The 26,220-nt window shown below is 56.4% G+C and overlaps 1 protein-coding gene across 1 annotated transcript; it reads left to right on the top strand.

Annotated features, from left to right (window-relative positions):
- FAH (fumarylacetoacetate hydrolase) lies at window positions 1-26,220 on the top strand. Its single transcript, XM_036916097.2, has 14 exons — window positions 1-157; window positions 3,298-3,408; window positions 4,443-4,564; window positions 5,067-5,116; window positions 16,057-16,147; window positions 17,217-17,314; window positions 17,397-17,449; window positions 19,068-19,167; window positions 19,841-19,971; window positions 21,437-21,512; window positions 23,172-23,218; window positions 24,957-25,058; window positions 25,772-25,889; window positions 26,016-26,220. Exons 1-14 carry the CDS (start codon window positions 77-79, stop codon window positions 26,093-26,095), a joined length of 1,260 nt encoding a protein of 419 aa, XP_036771992.1. The 5' UTR covers window positions 1-76; the 3' UTR covers window positions 26,096-26,220.

Genomic DNA, 26,220 nt, shown 5'->3' with positions numbered 1-26,220 from the left:
GCCGGGCAGGCTGGCCCGAGGGGCAGAGTCCGCAGCGTCCGCGACGCCGAGCGCGCAGCCCGCCCGCGTCCGCAGCATGTCCTTCGTCCCGGTGCCCGAGGGCTGTGACTTCCCGATCCACAACCTGCCCTACGGCGTCTTCTCCACCGCAGGCCACGTGAGCTGCCGCGCCGCCGCGGGCGGGGGAGGGGCGCTCCTCCCGGGACCCCGTCCTCCGGGACCCGCTGCGCCCGCACCACACCCCGCCCAGGACCCCCTCCCGGGGACGGACGCTCTCGGGCTGCGGGGCCGGCGGCGCCGAGCTCCCTGCCTCCAGCCTATACTTTTATAGTTTTAACTCATTTTGCGGACCCGCTGAAGCCCTTTGCGCAGAGAAGACGGCTTTCACTTAGAAGTGTGGTCTTTGGTGAAGGGGACCTTTGAGAAGTGGGATTGATCAGCAGATACATAGAAAGGTCCTTGGGTTTATTCTTGGTCTGTTGTGCTTGGAGTCCTGCCCGCAGCCGCACAGGCAAACTCCGACCCAGCTCCGCCCGGCCTGCAGCCCACGGGGCGCAGGAAGTGTCCGCTAAGAGGCCTCTGCGGCCACCCACCGGTCCGGTACTGCGTCCCCCGCCGCGGCCGGTCGAGACCACAGGCTGCCTGGGTCCGCAGGAGTCACCCTGTGGTTTCACAGCCGTGGCCCACCGGATGTTGCAAGGGCAGGAAAAGCAAACAGTCGCCTTGGCGGGGACCCACGTACAAACGGACATGTTAAGCCTTGGCCCGTGCGCCCCCAGCACTCTGTGTACCCCCTGTGTCCCGCTGTACCCCTTGGCGGCCCCGACCCCGCCTTTCCCCGAGTACAAATCATCAGACACCGCGGGTGCCCCGACTTCTTTCCCACAGGACTCGGGAATTAATGGCCTCAGAGTGTGGCCAGTGGCCTTCAGGCGCCGTGCCGCTGCTCTTTTCACACCAGAATGCGCAGGGACAGCCCCTAGGAAGGTCTGCGGGGGAAGAGCCCTTTCCCGCCGCTCTCTGGAGGCTTCCGGAGGCCTCAGGGGTACAGCCCTCGTCTGCAGCCGTGGCTGCCGGCCTCCAGGCCCCCGGGGGTGGTGGCGGTCTCTCCAGGCTGGGCTGGTTGCCAAGGCGAAGCCCCCTTACCTGCCAGCAGCCAGCCGCCCATAGTCTGGGTGGAACACGAGTGAATTGATCCAGCCGTCACTTAAGCTTTTCAGACAGCCGGTGCTATGGACACTGGGCCGGGACTTGGGGGTCACAGATGCACACAGCGCCCAAGGCGCTCTGTGAAGACAGGGACGGTGGCTTGAGAAACACACGGTGTGATCCGGAACTGGCAGCCAAGTTGTTAGGGTCGTGGTCTTGCCTGCCCCTGCCGGCTGTCCCTTCTCTCCGGCCCCATTGGCTGCCTTTCAGTTTCCAGAACATTCTAAGAGCAGCTGGGACCCTAGCAGTATTGCTCCTGCCTGGAATAGTCCCCCTTCTGCTCTGTACTTGCCTGATTCCTCCTCTCTCTTCCGGACCCAGCTTGGGTGTCACCTCCGCAGAGCGTGTCCCTAAGCACGTTCACCAACCACTCTCCCTGCTGTTCCCCAGCCATGTGCCCTGCGCCTCCGTTTGCTCCTGGGGGGCTGGAGCCGAGTGCTCCCCCCGCCCCCAGCACTTAGCAGCCTGGGCGGGGAGGGGACGCTCCCCATACGGCGCCGATTGAATGTCCACCCCGTGTGGTGTCGAGAGATTCAGTTGAATTCTCACAACTACCCCGTGTTATTGCCTCCATTTTGCAGGTGAGGAAACAGGCCCAGAGAGGCTGCTTCCTAGCAGAGAACCCTCAGCTGGGAGGCAGGTTAGGGACTGGATCGCAAGCCCCCGACTTTCCCTCTTTGTCCAGCTGGTGGCTGTGAAGCCTTCCTTTGGACCCTTTCTGTCCGATGTGACCAGAGGTCATGAAGCACAGCAGTGTGCATGCACTCTCCTGATAAAGGCATATTTCTCACTGTTTGTCTCCCTTAACCTGTACATGGTAACCAGAGGCCCTGAGAGGGTCGGGGCCCGTCAGAGGGGCAGGACCGCGAATACGGAGCCTGCGGGAGGCCAGGGATACTGGGTCCCAGCCGAGCCCCCTCTGAGTCCGGTGCTGAGGAGCGTAGCTGTCAAATACCAGAACTCACTGTCAGACTCATCCGGGGCACTGGGGCACATTTAAGAGCAGAATCTCTGCTTTGCTTGCAGCTGTGGAAGAGGCGGCCATGCTGCGCGTAGCTCTGAGAAGTGGCTCAGCAGTGCGGGCTCCCTCCTGCCTTCTGGCGTGGGGTCCAGGGTCGGAGAAGTGGCCCAGGATCCGCCCTGCCCATATCCCGAGTGTGGGGCCTCTGGGGTCCCCGTGCTTAGCTCCTGGCCCATCACAGCAGTTGCTGTCTTCCAGAGGGGGCATGGAGGCCCAGGGAGTCAGCAGCGGGGCCGGAACAGTGTCGGCAGGCTCCCCGGGCAGCCTTCTCCGAGGCAGGGTCTGCCTGGGGCTCGGGCCGGTGTGCGTGTGGCTCTGGTTTGACCCTGGACCCAGGGCTGACATGCATGGACGGTGGCCGTCTTCTCCTGCCACGCAGAAATGAGCAGCTAGTGGACATAAGGCCGGGAACCCCAGCTCTCAGCTCCCTGGACCCGAACAGGCAAAGCTGGCCCTTCGGAGAGCTGGGTGCTGGCTGAGGACAGAGTCCCAGGGCAAAGGCCAGGCTTTGCGAAATGTCAGAGTCGTCTTCCTAGAGCTGAAGCTGGGGCTTCATGCAGTAGAAGGGACCTCGCCATGCGATCCTAAGCCGTCTGGTTTCGGGCCCCTCATGACTGAGCCCTGCTCTGCTGGAGCCCTAATGAGGCAGTGACCCTGGCCCCCGGCCCCAGCACTGTGCGCGGGGCACCCACTCTGCTGCGCACGGGAACTGCCCTGCGGGAGGGCCTAAGTTGAACCTGAGAAATGACCCAGCCACCTACTGAGGGGCGAGCTCCTCATTGAGACATTTAAGCAACTCCTGAGGAGCTGCCTATACGTGGGGCTCAGAGCAGGCGGCTTGCACCTGCCCCATCCCAGGTGTCTGAGTTAGTTCCTGGTCAGCGGACACAGGTTTTTTTCCCTTCTTGCCCTGGAGGTAGACATGGCAGCAGGTGAGCCTGGGCAGAGGTCGCAGAGGGAGCAGGGCTGAGGCCCAAACCTGGAGACCCATGGGTGGGCTCTTAACCTTCCCGTGCAAATGAGCCCGGCCCTGCTGAGGCTTCTCCCGCCGGCCCTCTTCCTCCCAGCCAAGACCCAGGATCGGCGTGGCCATTGGCAACGAGATCCTGGACCTCAGCGTCATTAAGCACCTCTTCACCGGGCCTGTCCTCTCCAGACACCAGGATGTCTTCGATCAGGTGGGGCGCTGTGACGCGGCTTGTCTGCATCTCTCCAAGAACATGCTCTTTCCCTTCCATGTCTGGTAGACGTAGTGCCTTCGGAGATCCAGAGCTCTTACGGGATAAGGCTGGGGTTTGGACACAGTCCAGCTGGTGGAGGGCGGCTTTGAACCCCCTCCCGTAGGTTCCCAGGGAAGAAGGTCAATCTCTGTGGTCCTGGGCCTGGCCGCATCGTCCCTGAGATCAGGCTCCCTGGTAACCAGTTACCTTCCTCCTGGGGTGCCAGGCTCTGCCTGTCCTGGGGCCCCCTGACTGGGAGCCACGAGTCCTTCCCTCTGCACCTGCAGATGCAGCCTGGGAGGGTGGGCAGCTGACCCCGCGTGCCCTCTGTTAGGCCTCAGCCTGAAGCACACACCCATGGGGTGGGCATGAGTTTACTGGCTGCTAATGGGCCTCCTGTGGTGTCCTGGCGAATTCCCATTCCTGGGCCAGGAAGGAGGGTGATAGGGACACCCACTGTGTGCCAGCAGCTTTCCACACAGCTCTTGTTTAGTCCTCACAGCAACCTTCTGGCATAGGAACTGCCGTCCTCATGAGGTGAGGATCTAATCTGACATGCGACACAGTTTCCCCAGGCCACGTGGCTGCACATAGGGAGCCGGGGTTGGAACCTTGGCCTTCAGAGCCCACCAGTGCTTTTTATGCCACACCTCGCTGGCCAAGAAACCTTACCTTACATGGTAGGATCAGTGCAGACCCCTGCAGATAACCCTGCAGACTGGAGCGGGTCTCCTCCACCTTCGGCTACAGGTGGGTAGCCAGCCCACTGGCTTAGGTGGCCGGCCGCTCCTGGCCATTGGCAGCTGTGCACACGTCCACAAGGGGATGAAAGGTGCCTTTCCCTGGCTCACTGGATGGATGGCAGAACTAAAAACAAAAGCCCTGGGATCTTGAGTGAACTGGAGAGAGGGCTGGCGGCCCCTCCTGTCTGCAGGAGGGTACTCCCGGGGCTTCTCACGGGCATCCTTGTGCTCGCTCTGTTTTGGTGCCAGCCTGCTCTCAACAGCTTCATGGGCCTGGGCCAGGCTGCCTGGAAGGAGGCGAGGGCATTCCTGCAGAAACTGCTGTCTGCCAGGGAAGCCAGGCTCAGAGATGACGCGGAGCTTCGGAAGCGGTGAGGAGCACTGGTGGGTGGGGAGGTGGGGATGGGGAGTCGGGGCAGCGTGGTGGTCTGGACTGCTCTGTGTCCCCACTTGGCCGCTCGGCCTCGTCCAGCCCCTGCAGGGCTGTGCACAGGCGGCAGGCTCTGGGCCGGCTGGGACCACCTGTGTGCCTGGCCTGGAGTTTCCAGGCCGCCCGGGCCCCTGGCTGGCTCCCTTCCTCGCTCAGCCGTCCATCGTCAGTATCCCCCATGCCCTTGTCCGGTTCCAGCGAAGGAGTTCAGTCTGTCCCTAGAGTGGACACAGGAGCAGAGAGGGGCCCCTCGGCTGCAGTGGGTGGCCGTCCCCCCAGTGGGGCTGTCTCAGCTGAGCTCCAGCCCTGCCAGCCTGCAGGTGCCCACCAAGGGCCGACTGAGCAGTCGGGTCTGGGGAGGTAGGGACCGAGCCTTCGGGTGGACCACCGGAGCAGGGACCCCGTTCCCGCTGCTTGCCCGTGACCCTTGGGTTCTGTTTCAGCGCCTTCACCTCCCAGGCTGCAGCGGTGATGCATCTCCCGGCCACCATAGGTGAGGACGCCTGTCTGGCATGGGCCCCAGGCAGCTCGGTGGGGAGGTAGTGGAGGAGCGGCCACCCTCTCACTGCCGGCCGAGACTCAGGTCCTGTGCTGAAGCCAAGCTTTCGCTGAGCGAATTGCTGGCGGCAGATTTTTGGTTTCTCCCTGCACAGCCAGCCACTCTTTCCCCAGAGGCCGTCCGGGAAGAGCCCTGAGCCCCACCCATGAGTCAGGAGGGAGGCCAGAGGGTGCGGAGGGGCCCTGTGTGCCCGGGAGCCCTAGAGGGCATCTGAGGGGGGCTTCAGGCAGGCATCTGGGATTGCCCAAGCTCAGCCTGGAGCAGACAGAGGCGGGGTCCACCAGACAGGGCCCTTGTCTGCATGCCCCCGCTGGCCTGCTGGTTTGTGGGTACCTGTCCCTCGGGGAGACGCCTGGTGGCAGCTGCCCCGGGTCTGTGCCCACGTCCTGGAGGAGCCCTGAGCCTCGCTGTGGACGACCTCCCAGAATGTCAGTATTTGCTGACCCTCATCTCAGTATTAGGGCACGAAAGACAGTTGAAATGCTATGCTTGGAAGTGCGTAATGTCAAGGCGAAGTCCATGCCCAGAATGCCTTCCCCAGTGCCCAGCTGGCAAGGATGTGCCTCCTTTCTGCCGCCCTTTCATGTCATCTCTTGGCCGTCTGTTCTCTGCTTCTTCCTGAGCTCTGTCTGCTTTTCTGTGGCCTCACTGAGCAGGACCCACAGACCTGCAGGCTCTTCACGGTTCCCTGAGCTTCAGCCCCAGATGCAGTTGTCGGGCGTCCCCACAGTGTGACTTTAAATCACCGCGAGTCGCAGCCCGTCCCCCGGGCCCGCGTGCAGCCTGTCCCTGCTCCTGCCCGGACACCTGCTGTCTGCCTGCCTCCACCGGCCTCCCCTCCTGGAACTCTCACAGCCCCGTTGTGAGTCTGTCCACCTGCCTCAGCTTCATACGCCCCAGTGTCACTGTTGTTCTTCCCCTTATATTATTTTTTTTCAAAACATATATTTTTTTTTTTAGATAATTATTTTTTATTGAAGGGTAGTTGACACACAGTATTACATTAGTTTCAGGTGTAACACACAGTGCCTGGTTACTTATTCATTTTACAATTGGAAGTGTGTACTTTTTTTTTCTTTTTAGAGGGCATCTCTCATATTTATTGATCAAATGGTTGTTAACGACAATAAAATTCCGTATAGGGGAGTCAATGCTCAATGCACAATCATTAATCCACCCCAAGCCTAATTTTCGTTAGTCTCCAATCTTCTGAGACATAACAAACAAGTTCTTACATGGAGAACAAATTCTTACATAATGAATAAGTTACATAGTGAACAGTACAAGGGCAGTCATCACAGAAACTTTCGGTTTTGCTCATGCATTATGAACTATAAACAGTCAGTTCAAATATGAATACTCATTTGATTTTTATACTTGATTTATATGTGAATACCACATTTCTCTCTTTATTATTATTATTTTTAATAAAATGCTGAAGTGGTAGGTAGATACAAGATAAAGGTAGAAAACAGAGTTTAGTGTTGTAAGAGAGCAAATGTAGATGATCAGGTGTGTGCCTGTAGACTATGTGTTAATCCAAGCTAGACAAGGGCAATAAAACATCCACATATGCAGAAGATTTCTCTCAGAACGGGGGGGTGAGGTTCTAAGCCTCACCTCTGTTGATCCCCAATTTCTCACCTGATGGCCCCCCTGCGACTGTGCCTGTCTTAGGTTGTTCCTCCCTTGAGGAATCTTACCCGTCTCTGGCTAACCAGTCATCTTCCGGGGCCATACAGGGAAATGTGAAGTTGGTAAGTGAAGCCTTATTGTTTGAAAAGGTTAGCTTTCTATTTCTTTGCATATTTATGCCCTGTAGCTTCTATGCCCAGCATTTGTCTTGAGGTATCTTTACCACTTGGAAGAATTATGATACTCGGTAAATTCGATATGAGGCACGAATTCTATTTAAGGGTTGTAATTAGGAAGGAAGAAGAAAAGCTATAGAAGTAGCAGGCGGAAGAAAACATGGGAAGATTGATTATTTCTTTGATATATCTTCTTGTAGAGTAACTTCAGCATGTATAGGTTTTAAGCTACTACTTAAATTGCACACACACATTAACATAACAGGAGTATAGTTACATAACCAAAGCATACCTGTAATTACCAGCCATCTCCAGTGAAACCAAGAAAACCAGTTAGGCACCTTAGGCATTTGTGAAAACTTATCTATGATATGGTGGATATTGTCCAACTGAACTTGAACAGTCTGAGAGAAATCAGACAAATTAAAACAATCCATTCCTGGGGAATGTTCACATCCCTTATGTTCTTTTAACAGTAAATAGTCTGTAGTTGTAAGATTTTGGAGCGCTACAATTTGCACTTCTCCTAATTCTTGGTTGAGTTCCAACAGTATAGATCCAGTCAAATTTGTTGTTTTACCATATGCACAGGCCAGCTTAGATATCTCCTTCCTCATTCCCATGGCAAGTCCAGGAACTGGTGGGATGAGTGCATCTACAGCTGTAGCAGTGCGTGGATCTTTGTTGGGGTTTTTTGATGATCATCTTCTGGCATGAGTCTTCCCGAGAGTGCTGATGTTGGAAGTTCTCTTTCATATCGTATCTTAGTTCATTTTCGGGGTAGCCCGATTAGGCTTTGATCCTCTGTATAAACACAAACAGACCCTTTGCCTTCACTTTTATATGCCCTTTATACCCTTGTGTAGGACTCATTGGAGGTCACCACACAGGAACTGCTTTTTTTTTTTTTGTTATCATTAATCCACACTTACATGATGAATATTATGTTTACTAGGCTCTCCCCTATACCAGGTCCCCCCTATTAACCCCTTTACAGTCACTGTCCATCAGCATAGCAAAATGTTGTAGAATCACTACTTGCCTTCTCTGTGTTGTACAGCCCTCCCCTTTCTCCCACCCCCCCATGCATGTTAATCTTAATACCCCCCTACCTCCCCCCACCCCTTATCCCTCCCTATTCACCCATCCTCCCCAGTCCCTTTCCCTTTGGTACCTGTTAGTCCATTCTTGGGTTCTGTGATTCTGCTGCTGTTTTGTTCCTTCAGTTTTTCCTTTGTTCTTATATTCCACAGATGAGTGAAATCATTGTTATTTCTCTTTCTCTGCTTGGCTTGTTTCACTGAGCATAATACCCTCCAGCTCCATCCATGTTGCTGCAAATGGTAGGATTTGCCCTTTTCTTATGGCTGAGTAGTATTCCATTGTGTATATGTACCACATCTTCTTTATCCATTCATCTATTGATGGACATTTAGGTTGCTTCCAATTCTTGGCTATTGTAAATAGTGCTGCGATAAACATAGGGGTGCATTGGTCTTTCTCATACTTGATTGCTGCATTCTTAGGGTAAATTCCTAGGAGTGGAATTCCTGGGTCAAATGGTAAGTCTGTTTTGAGCATTTTGAGGAACCTCCATACTGCTTTCCACAATGGTTGAACTAACTTACATTCCCACCAGCAGTGTAGGAGGGTTCCCCTTTCTCCACAGCCTCGCCAACATTTGTTGTTGTTTGTCTTTTGGATGGCAGCCATCCTTACTGGTGTGAGGTGATACCTCACTGTAGTTTTAATTTGCATTTCTCTGATAATTAGCAATGTGGAGCATCTTTTCATGTGTCTGTTGGCCATCTGAATTTCTTTTTTGGAGAACCGTCTGTTCAGTTCCTCTGCCCATTTTTTAATTGGGTTATTTGTTTTTTGTTTGTTGAGGTGTGTGAGCTCTTTATATATTCTGGACGTCAAGCCTTTATCGGATGTGTCATTTTCAAATATATTCTCCCATACTGTAGGGATCCTTCTTGTTCTATTGATGGTGTCTTTTGCTGTACAGAAGCTTTTCAGCTTAATATAGTCCCACTTGTTCATTTTTGCTGTTGTTTTCCTTGCCCGGGGAGATATGTTCAAGAAGAGGTCACTCATGTTTATGTCTAAGAGGTTTTTGCCTATGTTTTTTTCCAAGAGTTTAATGGTTTCATGACTTACATTCAGGTCTTTGATCCATTTTGAGTTTACTTTTGTATATGGGGTTAGACGATGGTCCAGTTTCATTCTCCTACATGTAGCTGTCCAGTTTTGCCAGCACCATCTGTTGAAGAGACTGTCATTTCGCCATTGTATGTCCATGGCTCCTTTATCAAATATTAATTGACCATATATGTCTGAGTTAATGTCTGGATTCTCTAGTCTGTTCCATTGGTCTGTGGCTCTGTTCTTGTGCCAGTACCAAATTGTCTTGATTACTATGGCTTTATAATAGAGCTTGAAGTTGGGGAGTGAGATCCCCCCTACTTTATTCTTCTTTCTCAGGATTGCTTTGGCTATTCGGGGTCTTTGGTGTTTCCATATGAATTTTTGAATTATTTGTTCTAGTTCATTGAAGAATGTTGCTGGTAGTTTCATAGGGATTGCATCAAATCTGTATATTGCTTTGGGCAGGATGGCCATTTTGACGATATTAATTCTTCCTAGCCACGAGCATGGGATGAGTTTCCATCTGTTAGTGTCCCCTTTAATTTCTCTTAAGAGTGACTTGTAGTTTTCAGAGTATAAGTCTTTCACTTCTTTGGTTACGTTTATTCCTAGGTATTTTTTTTTTTTATGCAATTGTCAATGGAGTTGTTTTCTTGATTTCTCTTTGTGTTGGTTCATTGTTAGTGTATAGGAAAGCCACAGATTTCTGTGTGTTGATTTTGTATCCTGCAACTTGGCTGTATTCCGATATCAGTTCTAGTAGTTTTGGGGTGGAGTCTTTAGGGTTTTTTATGTACAGTATCATGTCATCTGCAAATAGTGACAGTTTAACTTCTTCTTTACCAATCTGGATTCCTTGTATTTCTTTGTTTTGTCTGATTGCCGTGGCTAGGACCTCCAGTACTATGTTAAATAACAGTGGGGAGAGTGGGCATCCCTGTCTAGTTCCCGATCTCAGCGGAAATGCTTTCAGCTTCTCGCTGTTCAATATAATGTTGGCTGTGGGTTTATCATAGATGGCCTTTATTATGTTGAGGTACTTGCCCTCTATTCCCATTTTGCTGAGAGTTTTTATCATGAGTGGATGTTGAACTTTGTCAAATGCTTTTTCAGCATCTTTGGAGATGATCATGTGGTTTTTGTCTTTCTTTTTGTTGATGTGGTGGATGATGTTGATGGACTTTCGAATGTTGTACCATCCTTGCATCCCTGGGATGAATCCCACTTGGTCATGGTGTATGATCCTTTTGATGTATTTTTTAATTCTGTTTGCTAATATTTTGTTGAGTATTTTTGCATCTACGTTCATCAGGGATATTGGTCTGTAGTTTTCTTTTTTGGTGGTGTCTTTGCCTGGTTTTGGTATTAGGGTGATGTTAGCTTCATAGAATGAGTTTGGGAGTATCCCCTCCTCCTCTATTTTTTGGAAAACTCTAAGGAGAATGGGTATTATGTCTTCCCTGTATGTCTGATAAAATTCCGAGGTGAATCCATCTGACCCGGGGGTTTTGTTCTTTGGTAGTTTTTTGATTACCGCTTCAATTTCGTTGCTGGTAATTGGTCTGTTTAGATTTTCTGTTTCTTTCTGGGTCAGTCTTGGAAGGTTGTATTTTTCTAGGAAGTTGTCCATTTCTCCTCGGTTTCCCAGCTTGTTAGCATATAGGTTTTCATAGTATTCTCTAATAATTCTTTGTATTTCTGTGCGGTCCGTCGTGATTTTTCCTTTCTCGTTTCTGATACTGTTGATTTGTGTTGACTCTCTTTTCCTCTTAATAAGTCTGGCTAGAGGCTTATCTATTTTGTTTATTTTCTCGAAGAACCAGCTCTTGGTTTCATTGATTTTTGCTATTGTTTTATTCTTCTCAATTTTATTTATTTCTTCTCTGATCTTTATTATGTTCCTCCTTCTGCTGACCTTAGGCCTCATTTGTTCTTCTTTTTCCAATTTCGATAATTGTGACATTAGACCATTCATTTGGGATTGTTCTTCCTTTTTTAAATATGCCTGGATTGCTATATACTTTCCTCTTAAGACTGCTTTTGCTGCGTCCCACAGAAGTTGGGGCTTTATGTTGTTGTTGTCGTTTGTTTCCATATATTGCTGGATCTCCATTTTGATTTGGTCATTGATCCATTGATTATTTAGGAGCGTGTTGTTAAGCCTCCATGTGTTCGTGAGCCTCTTTGCTTTCTTTGTACAGTTTATTTCTAGTTTTATGCCTTTGTGGTCTGAAAAGTTGGTTGGTAGGATTTTAATCTTTTGGAATTTACTGAGGCTCTTTTTGTGGCCTAGTATGAGGTCTATTCTGGGGAATGTTCCATGTGCACTTGAGAAGAATGTATATCCCGCTGCTTTTGGATGTAGAGTTCTATAGATGTCTATTAGGTCCATCTGCTCTACTGTGTTGTTCAGTGCTTCCGTGTCCTTACTTATTTTCTGCCCGGTGGATCTATCCTTTGGGGTGAGTGTTGTGTTGAAGTCTCCTAGAATGAATGCACTGCAGTCTATTTCCCCCTTTAGTTCTGTTAGTATTTGTTTCACATATGCTGGTGCTCCTGTGTTGGGTGCATATATATTTAGAATGGTTATATCCTCTTGTTGGACTGAGCCCTTTATCATTATGTAATGTCCTTCTTTATCTCTTGTTACTTTCTTTGTTTTGAAGTCTATTTTGTCTGATACTAGTACTGCAACCCCTGCTTTCTTCTCACTGTTGTTTACCTGAAATATGTTTTTCCATCCCTTGACTTTTAGTCTGTACATGTCTTTGGGTTTGACGTGAGTTTCTTGTAAGCAGCATATAGATGGTTCTTACTTTTTTATTCATTCTATTACTCTGTGTCTTTTGATTGGTGCATTCAGTCCATTTACATTTAGGGTGATTATTGAAAGGTATGTACTTATTGCCATTGCAGGCTTTAAGTTTGTGGTTACCAAAGGTTCAGGGCTAGCTTCTTTACTATCTTACTGTCTAACTTTACTCGCTTATTGAGCTATTATAAACACTGTCTGGAGATTCTTTATTTCTCTCCCTTCTTATTCCTCCTCCTCCCTTCTTCATATGTTGGGTGTTTTGTGCTGTGCTCTTTCTAGGAGTGCTCCCATCTAGAGCAGTCCCTGTAGGATGCCCTGTAGAGGTGGTTTGTGGGAGGCAAATTCCCTCAACTTTTGCTTGTCTGGGAATTGTTTAATCCCTCCTTCATATTTAAATGATATTCGTGCTGGATACAGTAGTCTTGGTTCGAGGCCCTTCTGTTTCATTGCACTAAGTATATCATGCCATTCTCTTCTGGCCTGTAGGGTTTCTGTTGAGAAGTCTGATGATAGCCTGATGGGTTTTCCTTTGTAGGTAACCTTTTTTTTTCTCTCTGGCTGCCTTTAATACTTTGTCCTTGTCTTTGATCTTTGCCATTTTAATTATTATGTGTCTTGGTGTTGCCCTCCTTGGATCCCTTGTCATGGGAGTTCTGTGTACCTCTGTGGTCTGAGAGGCCATTTCTTCCCCTAGTTTGGGGAAGTTTTCGGCAATTATTTCTTCAAAGACACTTTCTATCCCTTCTTCTCTCTCTTCTTCTTCTGGTATACCTATAATTCATATATTGTTCCTTTTCGATTGATCACTCAGCTCTCTTAATATTCTTTCATTCCTGGAGATCCTTTTATCTCTCTCTGCATCAGCTTCTCTGCGTTCCTGTTCTCTGTTTTCTAGTCCATTAATGGTCTCTTGCATCTCGCCCGTTCTGTTTTGAAGTCCTTCCAGAGCTTGTTTTATTTCTGAATTCTCCTTCCTTAGTTCTTGCATATTTCTCTGCAAGTCCATCAGCATGGTTATGACTTTTGTTTTGAATTCTTTTTCAGGAAGACTGGCTAAATCTATCTCCCCAGGTTCCTTCTCAGGGGAAGATGTAGCAGATGCTGAAGCTGTCTGGGTTAGTCTTGTCTGGATCATATTTTTTTGCCTTTTCATGTTGACAGGTGCTGTTGACGGTCAGCTGGGAGGGCCAAGCTTTTCACTTACTACTGGCCTTTCTTTACTGGGACAACTGCGACCCCTAGTGGCTTGTGTTGGGTAATTGCGTGTAGACTGGGTCTTCGTGTCTTGCCCGGCCGGAGTGGAGGGATCTCCCTTTCTGTGGGCGGGGTTTGCCTTAGGCTGTTTGTTTGCTCTCCCAGCGCCCGGAGGGGTAATGGACTGGGGGGGGTGCGCTGTTTGGCTGTTTACACGGGGTCTCAGAGCTGTTGCCCAGGGGGTTAGTGCACCCGGTTTTCCCTGTAATTTCCAGCTGCTGTACTGTGACCTGGGTTGTTTCCGTCAAGCTGTTAAGTCCCTGTCCCTTTAAGACTTTCACAAAGCCCCCGCTTTTCTTTGTCACAGGGGCATCAGCTTCAGCACCCGCTCAGAGGTCTTACTCCCTGTTCCCCCAGTATCCAGGGCCCCCTGGGCATGCACTGTGTCTGCACTCTGGCCCGGATGGCGGGGGCTGGGTGCTCGGCAGTCCTGGGCTCCGTCTCCCTCCCGCTCTGCCTGCTCTTCTCCCGCCGGGAGCTGGGGGGAGGGGCGCTCGGGTCCCGCCGGGCCGGGGCTTGTATCTCACCCCTTTCACCAGTCGCTGGGTTCTCGCTGGTGTAGCTGCAGTCTGGCCACTGTCCTGCGTCCTCTGATCTCTCTTTTAGGGCTAGTTGTGTTTGTTGTATTTTCAAAAGAATATATGTTTTTGGGAGGAGATTCCCACTGTCCTACTCACACCGCCATGTTGGCTCCACCTCCCAAAACATATTTTTTTAATGAAATAAAACTTTATAGTTAGGGTGGTTAAAAAAAATTTTTTTTTAATTGTGGTAAAATACACATGACACGGAATTTCCCATTTTAGTGGTTTTTGAGTGTGCAGTTCTGTGGTCCCACATCACTGCCCTTGGGGACGGGCACCTCCGGATGGGGCGGGAACTCCCCGCAGCTCACCAGGGCCTGGCCCGCCTCCGCCCTCCCCAGCCCCCTTCAGGGGTCTCCGTGTAGGTTCACACATGTACATAGGAAACAGACAAGGGTTAGAAACAGTCCCATTTCTTAAGAACTCACAGGAATGCCCCGGAACCCGTGGCAGCTCTGCCGTGGGCTCTCTTGGGGCCATGCTGCAAACTGCAGCGTGTCGCTGGAAAGTGAACACGGGTGATAAACCTTATGATCGATCAGGTTCTTACCACTTTTCTGGAAAAGATTCACTCTAGGCATCTGCTCTGATCTTCTCCAGTGCAGAACTGAGTTGAAGTAACAGCCGTGGCTGGACGGCAGTGACTTCCTGTGGGGCAGGGAGGGGGTCTCGTTGGCCTGCTGTGTGCCCGGCGTCACGGCACCACCCCAGGTGGCCTTTCCCCCACCGCAAGGGCGTGCCTGCGACTGGCATGATGCCCAGAGGAGAAGCAGGCCGAACGGCAGGGCCTTCCCGGAGGCCAGAGCCCCACGCAGGGGTGCCCGTGGTGCCGTCTGTGGGCCCCTTCGCCTGTGAAGTAAGAATAACACGAATCCCTGAGTTGAAGTAGTTTTAAACCAGCCCCTTCTGGCCCTCAGACCCGGAGATCTTAGGACATAAACCCACTCAATTCCATGTTTCTGTTTTTAAAAGAAGAAGCGAGCCTCGTTTCCTTTTCTCTAGTTTTCGTGAATGGTTTGTGTCTTACATGCCTTCCTCCTACAAGAGGCCAGGGGGCACCGTAGGTCGGGCGCCGGACGGCAGGCACGGAGGCGGGCTCTCCGGGCAGGCGGGCAGCGGGACAGGCTGGCGCGACCACGGCCTGAGGCCCAGAGGCCCAGTGCCCTCACTCTTGATTTGCTCTTTCAAGGTTCTGTTCCCCCAGGGCCCACTGCCCATTCTCGGGTGCAGCGTCCTCACTGGCCTATGGAAGGGTGCTTCTCCTCATCTCCTGCCTGTGCCTGTTGGTTCTGTTTCTTCGTTCCTCCCTTCTCCAGTTCAGTGGGCACCTGTCTCCTGGGGAGGGTGCCCCTGGGCGCCGGGGGGTCCTGGGGTCTGTGCTGCTCCATCCATGTCTGCAGAACTATGTCCGCCGTCTGCCGAGGCTGCTTCCCAGACCGGCCTCAGGAGGAGGGGCGGCAGCCCTGGTTTCCTTCCCCATCTGCCCTCGAGGCCCTGCCTTTCAGGGTTCCTTGTGCTGGGTGGCGGGTGGCGTCCTGCTTGCTTTCCTACGGGTTTATCCTGACCCCTCAGGGGTTCCCCTGTGCTTGGGACTGGAGATGGGAAGGGTGGCGAGGGCACGGAGCTCTGCCACCTGCATGCCCAGCTGCAGGCTGTCTTTCTCTCCCGCTCTGTCACTGCTTCCATCTCTAGTCTGGACTGTTGGGGATCTGCCTGCTTTTTTTGAACTTGTTTTTCCTGCAGAGGTCAGGCCGGCGGGTCAGAAGCCTGCCTCCCGAGGTTCCAGTGAAGGGCTTCAAGGAGGGGGAGGTCCTTCAGAGTGTGCGGTTGCTTCATGGCAGGGGCCTGCAAGGCTGCCAGGACTTGGACACGGACAGGGAGACAGACAGACACAGCCCAGTGCGGGCAGACCTTCAGCAGAGGCGGGGTGTGCCGAGCCCAGAGGGGTGGGGGGCCAGCGTTTTGTGTCCACATTCCACTGTCTGTTTCAGAGTCTTGGCACCTTATTTCCCATTTGTTTCTCGGTAGGGGGGTTCAAAGGTGATGCTGTAGTGAGGCCGATTTGTGTCACATTTCATGCCAGACTTTGGGACGGAGCAGGTGGCGGGTGCATGCTCAGGGCGCTGCCTGCCAACCCAAGGCCGCACAGGGGGCAGCTGCCCCCAGGGGCCCTCGTGGCCCCCTCCCCAGTCCTGGGAACTGCCTCTCTCGGCCCTGAGGCACCCAGGTCGCTGAAGGGCCCTCTGTCTTCCTCGGCAGGTGACTACACGGACTTCTATTCCTCTCGGCAGCACGCTACGAACGTGGGGATCATGTTCAGGGGCGAGGAGAACGCGCTGATGCCCAACTGGTGCGTCCCTGGCCAGGGTCCCTGCACAGTCTGCCCTGCTCCAGCAGCACGTTGTCCCTCTTTGGTCAAAGAAACTGGAGAGGCGACCAGTAGGGCCTCCAGGGACAGAGTCTCAGCTCCTGAGCACCTTGGCCCAGCCCTCAACCCACTGTGGGGCACAGAGTGACCCCTACGCTCCCTTATCTGGAGAGCGGAGGTTGGAAGAGAGCCTGAGCCACTGACATCTTTCCAGACTCCCGTTCCTGAGCCACCTACTGTTCTCTCGACAGGCTGCAAACCCTGCATTCACCACACTTAGCATTTTCCGGTGACTGAGAACCTCCCCTGTCCTGTTTGTCACTTCAGAGTGTGTCCGACTCAAAACCTGAGCTACGCCCAGTCCACCCCTCGGACCTCATGGCAGTCCGGGGGGTTCCTAGGCTGCGGCTGTGGCCCATGTCATGAGGGGAATGGGCTCAGAGAGGGCAGGCCCTGGCCTCTGTCCCATGTGTCCTTCGAGGTGACCGCTACTCGGGGCAAGCACGTCGCTGGGGTGGGTGCCGGCCGCACGCACAGTGGCTGGGGCAGGCGCCTTCCCTGGCTCCCCGGGGGTTCCGCAGGCTGGCTTCACGGTACTGGAGCCTGCGGTGCCCCGGCATCGAGCACATCACGTGGTCCTGCAGCCATCCTTCCCGCTGCCCTCCGCCAGAGCTTCCATCACCCAGAGTGAAGCCCTGCACCCAGGAAACACCCCCCAGCCCCTGGAGGCCCCCATTTCCCTCCCGGCCCTGTGACTGCCTCTTCTGGGCACCTGGCATTAGTGGGACCACCGGTACTTGTCCTTCGTGTTGTGCAGCCCCGCCCTGTGTGGGGTCAAAGCCCCTCCCCACTCCTGCTGAGCGGCACCCCACATCTGTGTAGACACTATGCAGATCCATTTTTCTGTAAATGAGCACTTGGGGATGAGTCCCTTTGGCTTCCCAACCACATTGGAACTTAAGACAACCTCTCCTCGTCTTCATTTGGAACGCTTTCAGAATCCGCTCTGCACGTGTGACTGCCGTGGCCCTCTCTCGCCCCCCTTTACCAGGCTGTACCTACCTGTGGGCTATCACGGCCGTGCCTCGTCTGTCGTGGTGTCTGGCACCCCAATCCGAAGGCCCGTGGGACAGATGAGACCTGATGACTGTAAGTGCCCCCAGCGCCGGGCCCCAGCGCGGGGAGTCCCACAGGCCAGCACCCCTGACAGCCTCTCCTCCTGCTATTCCAGCCAAGCCCCCCGTGTATGGTGCCTCCCGACTCCTGGACATAGAGCTGGAAATGGTAAGCGACACCCCAGGTTTATTGGCATGGCCGTATGGGCACAATGGCGGGATTGCCCTCTGGGACGGCTGCCCTGGAGCGATGGGTGCCCACCTGGCCTGCCTGGGTCCCCACCTGACCCCCACCTGGCCATCAGAAGTGCAGTCCATCCTTACTATTCACGGGTTCCTTTCTGTGAATTCACTTAGTCACTACAAGTTCATTGGTAACCTCCAGATCAATACCTGGGGCTTTGGGCCTCGTGTGGCTGCTCACGGCATGACAGCACATTTGAGTTGCCCGCTGTGCACGTCCCCAGCTGAGGCTGGACGTGGCTGGGCCCTGCCTTCTTGTTTCAGCACATACTGTAAACAGGTGTCCTGTTCACTTTCTGTAGTACCACCCTGTTGTGCATTTTTGTGACCCCTCTGTGCACCGTGCCAAAGTGTTGTCTGGTGCCCCTAAGCATAAGCCAGCTGTGATGTGCCCCACGGAAAACGCGTTGTGTTTTCGGGTGTGACAGGGCTGGTGGTCGTGAGCCAAGCTAATGAAGGACCAGTACATAGACACAAGGGTCCTGAGACAGAAACACACTGAACAGGCGTGTGCTGACCGGCTGATGTGAGCACTGTGACCGCAGGCCTGCAGGGACCCACCTACCCCTTTACTGCCTTGGGAGCAGCGGGCTTGTGCTTGCTGGTGCTGTGTCTCTGGCAACTCTGTAGGATTTAACCACTACAGACAACAGGGATCTGCTGGTTGACCCCACTGCACTGTGGCTGGACCCAGATAAGCTCAGAGCTGTGGCCATTCTAGGGCTGCATGTCTTTTTGAGATCGTTTTAGCGTGTGCGGCCAAGGGAATGGTGCAGAGGCCCCTCACCTCCCTGCTCTCCCAGTGGCGTCCTCGCAGCTCTACTGCAGTGTCAGTGGCGGGTCATTGACACACATCTAGTCTGTTCCATCGGCCCCGCAGGGCTGGGCATTTTAAGGGGCACTGAACTCTGGGAGGCCCCTGAAGTGGGGGGGACCAGGAAGGGATGAGAAGGAGCTGCCAAACCGGAGAGGGGCTCTGGGAGCTGGGCCCCGGGTCGGGGAGGCGTCACGTGCAGGCAGGCAGGCTCCCACAGCCAGCGCCGCGCTCTGGGGTGGTGCCCGGGACGCCGCGTGTCTCTGTGGCATGTGAAGAGCTTGTGGGATCCCAGGAGGCCGGGCCCAGGGTGTGGGGAGTGGTGTGGGTGGGGTGGGGTACGTCCCGGCAGGCTCTTTGCCTCGTTGCCAGAAGTAGCTTTTTGATCCTTCACGCCTCGTGTGACTGTCAGATCCTGAAATGCAGAGCCAGGTGGGGTGAAGGGAGAGCAGGGTGGCCTGGGCTGCATGGAGGAGGGCGGGGGGCTGCTGGGGTGTCCGGGTCGGGGGGAGGGCCTCGGTGGGCACAGGTGCACCCCGTTCACCCCTTCCCTAAGGTGACAGTCTGCCTGCTCAGGCGCAGGTCGTGACTTAGAATACTTGCCAGGCCTCCTGTGCAGTCCCGGTCCCCCCGCACCACCGGTGTGGAAATGCCTGACCCTTGCCCTCCAGGCAGGTGGCCTGGGGTGGCCAGCCAGCCGGGTTCTAATGAGCTGTCCTCCCCACCTCAGGGTTTCTTTGTCGGTCCCGGGAACAAACTCGGGGAGCCGATCCCCATTTCCAAGGCCCACGAGCACATTTTCGGAATGGTCCTCATGAACGACTGGAGCGGTAATTACGGGGCACGGGGCTTCCTGAGGCTGAGTTCGCTACGAGTTCTGCCCTGGGTGAGGGCTGGGTGTGGGGGGCGTTTTCACAGCGCCATGGTGCCTTGCCTGGCGCTGGTCAGAAGCAGCGGGTGGCGGGTGGCTGAGAGCCCAGGCTGGTTGGTGTGTCAGAGGCAAGTTGGCCGTGAGCCGTCGGAGTCGCTTTTCGTGTGAGTGGAACAGGGTCAGGCTGATGCCGCAGCTGATATTTAAGGGCACTGCACGCGGGGCCCTGTGCTGAATGCCCCGCGTGTTGCTCGCCTGCCGAGTCTCGAGAGGCACTGGTCGTCTGCCCGTGTCACAGGCGAGCGGCCGAGGCGCACAGAGCTCGGTTAGCTGCTGAGCCAAGGTTTCAAACTAGGTGACCGGGTTCTGAGCCTCCTCAGGCCCTGTGCCACACGCAGTGGGAGGGGGACGGTGCCTAAGCCCCAGGAAGCGCCCGCCTCCTGTTTGGGGACGTGTCCTGCCTGCCCTTGGGTCATCTCCTCTGTTCTGTGACCTCACAGACCTCTGCCTCGGCGCTGAATGCCAGGGCCCCTTGGCCTGGGGCGGCCTGGCTGGGCCACAGCTCCCTGGGTGCGGGCGGCGGGGTCCTTGGGGCACAGCCCTGGTCAGCCCCACCCTGCCCCCTCCTGTAGCTCGGGACATCCAGAAGTGGGAGTACGTGCCCCTCGGGCCGTTCCTTGGGAAGAGTTTGGGCACCACCATCTCTCCGTGGGTGGTGCCCATGGATGCCCTCATGCCGTTTGCTGTGCCCAACCCCGAGCAGGTAAGCACGCCCTCCGCAGGAAGCCCCCCAGGCCTTACGCCTACGCGCTGGGACCTCAAGCGGGCATGTGCCTTGTGCCTTCCCCACCCCCTGCACAGTTCTCAAGGCAAGGACAGGAAACCTGCAGAGTCCTCTGAGGCTGGGAGACATGGCCGTTGGCAGGAGGGGGCCCCTGCCCGCCTCACGGCCTGGCACGGCCTCCCAGCTGGCCCCGCTGTGCCCTGGGCTATGGCGCCCACCTGACAGAGTGCCATTTGGAGCCGGGCAGCAGGGGTTCCTGGCTCCCCAGCCCCCTCTTCCCATCTCCGCCTCGCCCCTCACTCCTTACCCTGTCAGTCTGGCCACTGCCCCGCCCGTCACCACCAGGGGCCTTGCCAGAAGAGTGCCCTGTGACCTGGTGGCTTCCTCAGCAGGGCCCCGGCAGCCCTGCTCTGCCCCGTCTCCTGGGTCTCCCAGCCCTTTGCTGCCCTGTGCCTCCCTGAGCATCTCAGCTGGCTGTGGCCTCCCTCCACCTGTGATTCCAGCACCCAGGCTCCCTCCCGCACCCCTCAGCCCTTTGCAGCCACACGTCTCCTTGGTTTGCTGTGCTAAAGCCAGGCTTGGCATCTTTCCCTGCAAACCAGGTTCCTGTGAAGCCCCTGGGGGGCCTCACACTCTGCCTCCACAGCCCCCCTCATTTCCAGGCCCCTCGTGGTGAGTTGTCGTGTCCTCTGCGGCCCTGCTCGCGGCCCACCCCCTGCCCCCCTGAGCCACGTGTCCCCTCGTCCCCTCCAGGTTCCACTGCCTCGGGACCTCTGAGCCCACAGGGCCCAGCTTCATTCTCCCAGCGATCTCCGGGCTCGGCCTTCCTTTATGTCAGCCTTTTTGTTCAACCTTCCGGACCTTTGCCACTTCTGAACTATTATTTACTTAATGTTTCTCTTTAAAGCAGCTCCTACTTTAAAACTCAAATATTTGAATGCATTTAGGAGCCTTATATCCTTACCAGTGTCACCGGCCACCAAGTTAATCATAAAAAGAAACACAACTACTGAATAAAATCACCCAAATTCTCTCATGTACCACTAGTGATTTGTGTGTCACACTTTGGGAGAACAGGCTTTGGCCCAGGGGCCAACTTTCTGGCCTGGCCATCAAGTGCCCGCACGCTGGGCCAGCACCAGACCAGGCCAGCTGCCTCTGGGGCCACCCCTGCCCCCTGCCCTCCGCTCCCCACCTTCCCCCCCTGGCCCCGCCCTTCCCCGGCACCCCCTCTCTGCATTGGGGGCGTCTCCCAGCCGGCCCCTGTCCCTTTGACCTGCTGATGCCCCGGTTCATCATTGTCTTTCCTGGGAGTCTGGCACGTATGGCCACCTTTGCTAGCTACAGCCCAGGACAAGGACCATGCCTTCTGCCTGGGGTCCAGTGCCCGCTGGGCCAGCTCAGCCTGCCTGCAGCCACCCTGTGCTGTTCTCTGCCCTTGCAGGACCCTCCGCCCCTGCCGTATCTCCGCCATGACCAGCCCTACACGTTCGACATCAACCTCTCTGTGGCCCTGAAAGGTACTCTCACAGACTCAGGGCGTCCAGGGGGGTGGGGGCACGTGTGCCCAAGCGTCATTGCTCGGTGGCTCCTGGGCTCCTGGGGCGAGAGGGTGCCAACTGCTGCAGCCAGGGGAGGGGCAGGGGCACCCTGTGCCCACGGGAGCCACACTGGGTCTACGTGGCCCTGGCCCCGATCCCGGCTCTGAGCTGTGAGGCCCAGAAAGCACGGCGTCGGGCCCCTGTCCTCTGCCTGAGTGCCTTCTCCAGCTCCCCCGCCGGGGTCTGCCTGGCTTCTGCTCACATGCCGCCACCGGCCCTCACCCTGGGGCACCCGCCTCCGGGCCCTACCCACGGGAGGCCTGGCCTGCCCTCTGACGCCACGCAGGGCCCCACACCCAACACACTGCACTTGGAGGCGCCCGTGCGCTGCGCAGGTGGGGCCCACGTCCCCCTGGGGCACCGCTGCCGGGAGGGGGCTTGAGCCTGGGGACTGCCCCTGCCCGGCCGGAGGCCTCGGACAAGTCGCTGGACGCTTCGTCTCTGTTTGCCCCCGAAGTGGGGTGATCCGGCATTGCCTTCGCGGAGCGGTCACCAGGGCTAAGCGACTCATTTGTGGGGGACCTGGGGCAGGGCCTGTCCTCCACAAGGAGCGGGAGTGGCCTCCATGGGAGGAGATGCCACGCGGAGGGAAGGGCTGTTCCGGAGAGCCTTGTGGCCCCCGTGGTGCCCTCCGGTCGTTCTCTCCCTGTTACAGTCAGAGAAACTGAGGCTCAGAGAGGAAAAGGGGTCCCCGAGTTACTCAGCTGCCCGGCTCGGCTGAGACGGAAACCCGTGTCCCAGGTTCTAGGCTGGCCTCCTGGCCGCAGATGCCTCCTCGGGGCTCGTTCCTGCCGTTTCCACCTGCCTGCTGGGGACACCCAGGGAGGGCTGCTGGGCAGGGAGGGTGACCCAGAAGGTGCAGCGGCCGGTGACAGAGGCCTGGAGGAGGGCGCTGAGGGCGGGGCTGGCCTCGCAGACCCCCACCGAGCCCCAGTCCTGGGTGTGCGGTTCCAGCGTTCCCAGCCAGATCTGGGCGAGAGGGCCGGGACCTCCTGGGGACCACGCCTGTTCTGAGCAGCTCCGAGGGGAGCCACGCCCAAGGAGGAGGGCTGGTCCTGAGGGGGTGGGAGAGCGCCCGGATTGTGCGCACCCAGCAGTGCGTCCGGAATGGCCGGCCCCCTGCATGTAGTAGGTGTTTAATAAATACTGGCCGAGTGATTGTGAGGTGCACAGCACTCATCACTGGAGGAGTCCGGGAGGGGACCGAGGGCCCCAGCCCTGCAGGGGCTCCTGCACTGACTCCGGGTGAGCGGTGGGTGTGGGGACCACGGTGTTAATAAGCAGGACCCTGAGGCTGCTTCCGAGTTCAGAGGAAACAAGCGCCATGACCGAGCTGCGCCCTGCCGTGGGCGTGGGGGCGGGGGGTGGCGGGTGCACCTCGGTTTGCCAGCGTCCCTGGACTGGACCGTCTCCAGGCTCTGATCTCCCAGGAGCTTCCTGCTCCACGTGCTCTTCACGTGCAATCATGTTGAACAACGGGAAGCTTAGGCCACAAAATAATTTCTTTCCAAGTGGCTTTTTTCCTCGTTTGTCAGTGGAATCAAGTCTCTTTACCAACGTCGCATGTCTTTCCACCAGGGGAAGGAATGAGCCAGGCAGCCACCATCTGCAGGTCCAACTTTAAGGTAAGCTCTGGGCAAACTGTGTCTTGGAAGTGAGGGACTGAGGGGGGCCTTTATCCCCTTCAGGGACACGAGAACTGCATCGACCTGGGGACACGGTGGGCCGGCATAGCAGGAGCCTCTGCTGTGCTGGGGGCCTAAATCGTGGGACCCCTGCGGCCCAGTTCCTGCCTAAAGAGGCTGTGACATCACAGACACCCCTCCCGATGGGGGCCGCATTGACGTGGCCGGTGATTTTCTTGGTGAAGGATAGACGTCCCTGTAAGGGCCTAGTCTCTGGCTTCTGTCTGCCGGGGGCTGGGTTTATCAGAGGACTTACTTTCTGTGAAGTGAACTTCTAGGAAGCATAACACGTAGATGAAAAGCACACGGTGGAAGTGTGCAGCTCAGTGGGTTTTCTCTAAGTCAGCACCCCCGAACAGCCAGCTCCCAGATCGGACGGGAAGTCCCAGGACCTCAGCCGCCCCCGGGCCCCTGTAGTGAGGTTGCCCCCTGCACGGTAGGCCCTCCCCTGATTTCTCCTGCCGTCCGTTAAATCTGTCTGCTTCTCGGTTTAGTAGAAATGGGATCACACGGTGGTTCCTCTCCTCCTGGCTTCTGCAGCCAGAACCCGCCCGCGTCGCCCTGGGCGGCGGCGGCTGGTTCTCACGGCCGCGTGACGGCTGCAGGAACCCACCCGCCCTACTCCGGGTGGACACGCGGGCGGCTCCCACTGCCTGGCCCTTCAGTCGCTGTGAATGTTCTAGGGCACGTGTTTCCGTGCCCAGGTGCGCACATTTCTGTTGGGTGTTCATCCAGGAGTAGAACTGCCGGGTCCCAGGGCAGGTGTATCTCTATCCGCGGCCCAGAAGTACTTCCAGAGTATGCTGAAGAGGTGGCGCCGGTTCACACGCCGCCTCAGCAAAGGGTCTCAGTCAGCCTGAGGCGGCGCCGCCTTTTCGGCTTAGCTGTCCTGGGCTTGTGACTCCATTTGCACACTGCTCTCGGCTGCAGTGGCTGGGCGCCTCTCCGTGGGTGTGCTGGCCCTCTGAGCTCCTCTGAGTCGTGGCCTCCCGTGGCCTCTAGTCTCCCTTCCGACTGGACATTGCTCTGACCTAACACAGGGGACGCGGGGCCTCCCTGAGGGCACTTGCACAGGAGTCCGACTCTGGGGCGTGTGGCTCCAGGAGGGCCCACCTCGGAAGCTGCAGGCATGGAGAGGCGTGGCGGGCCCCGTGTCTGGGCATCTCGGGGCGCGTGGTCCTCAGCCCCCTTGCCCCTTCGCCTGACCCCCCTAGCGCTCCTTCATCCCTCGGCCTGCCCTGACGTCCTGTTTGAATCGTTTGGCCCCATTGCCCAGGGTCTCACCCAAGGCCTTGGGGGCGGACACGGTGAGGTCTTTGCTTACAGAAGCCTCCGCTATGATGAGGACTAAACCCTGTCGCCTTAGGACTCAGGGGTGTGCAGGGTCGGGTGTCATTACGGACAGATGAGCAGGCTGCAGGAGTCTGAGCAATGAGGTTGGCTGCTCAGGGAGGGCTTCCTGGAGGAGGTGGGCCATGGGGGGTGTCGAGGGGCGGAGGAGCCGGTGCAGCAGCCAGGAGCAGGGAGAGGCTCCTGGGTGACCGCGGGCGGGTGGCCTGGCCTCTGTCCCTGGAGGCCGGCTCTGAGGGCCCGGGGAAAGCCGGGAAGGCCTGGGCGGCTGTGGGGCTACCTCGGGGGCTGGGCGGCCCACTCTGCTCGCGCCCCCTCTCGCCCTCAGCACATGTACTGGACGATGCTGCAGCAGCTCGCGCACCACTCCTCCAACGGCTGCAACCTGCGGCCCGGGGACCTCCTGGCTTCCGGAACCATCAGCGGGCCGGTGAGTGTCTGAGTGCCCGGGGGCTGCCCGCACAGAGCACCCCACTCCCCGCACAGACCGGAGGACGCTCAGCGCCCCTGGCCTGCAGCAGGGTGTCCTACGGCTGCCTTCCTCTGAGCTTCGTCCAGTGCTGGGGGCAGAGGGGGCGTCCTTCCACATTCAAACCCAAGAGCCTGGTGGCCGGGCGGGAGGCTGCGTGTGCCTGCCTGGGGGCATCAGAGTGAGGTGGGAGAGGTGGGAACTGGCCGCCATAGTGTCCGGTTGCCACCAGTTCCCTGGCCTCCCAGGATAAGGTGGCCCTTCCCTCCCTCCTGCCACTGAGAGCCCAGAACCTTAAAGACGGTGACTTGGGGGTGGCACACAGGCCAGTCACTTCCCTGGAGGTCCTGCCCACAGCCTCCCATGGGAGGGGCGATCTCGGCCCCCAGGAGGGTGTCAGGCATGGCAGGATCTGGGGCGCCGTGATCTCCAGGCGGGCAGGGGCCTGGCCAAAGGGGCCTGGCGTGTGGGTCAGGGTTGCCCAGGTCCCAAGCACAGGGCAGGGCCAGCTGCCGAGCCTCGGGGGCACTTCCAGAGCAGTTGGGCCACCGGGTGGGCCTCCAAGGGGCCTGGGTCCCCCGCCCTCCCCGGAGCTCCCAGGCCTGGCGAAGCACAGTGCACCCGGCGCCGACGGGCTCGCCAGGACATCACGTGGGCGCCGCTTCCTGCTGCAGACGCCGGAGAGCTTCGGCTCCATGCTGGAGCTGTCGTGGCGCGGCACGAGGGCCATAGAGCTGGGCAGCGGGCACACCAGGAAGTTTCTGCTGGACGGGGATGAAGTCATCATAACAGGTGAGGGCGGCCGTGCCGCGTGGTGAGCCCCTGCCTGCAGCTCTGCCCTCCGGCCATGAAGCCATCTGTCTTCACGCAGCCTCACTCTGTCCCTGCTCTGTGCCGACCATGCCCTCTCCATTTCAGGGTACTGCCAGGGGGACAGTCACCGCATCGGCTTCGGTCAGTGTGCGGGGAAGGTGCTGCCCGCGCTCCCGCTGGCCTGAGGCTGCCCCCACCATCCTGCCACGAAGCACCCCAGCGGGCCCTCCCTCCCTGGGCACCAGGCACCTCGTGCTGCGGCCTGCTTCTTCCTTCAAGAATAAAGCCTTTGGCCCTGTGTCACCCTCGG

The sequence above is a fragment of the Manis pentadactyla genome, chromosome 18 (genome assembly GCF_030020395.1).
Source record: "Manis pentadactyla isolate mManPen7 chromosome 18, mManPen7.hap1, whole genome shotgun sequence".
Lineage (NCBI taxonomy): Eukaryota > Metazoa > Chordata > Mammalia > Pholidota > Manidae > Manis > Manis pentadactyla.
This window is presented reverse-complemented; position numbering and strand designations above follow the sequence as displayed.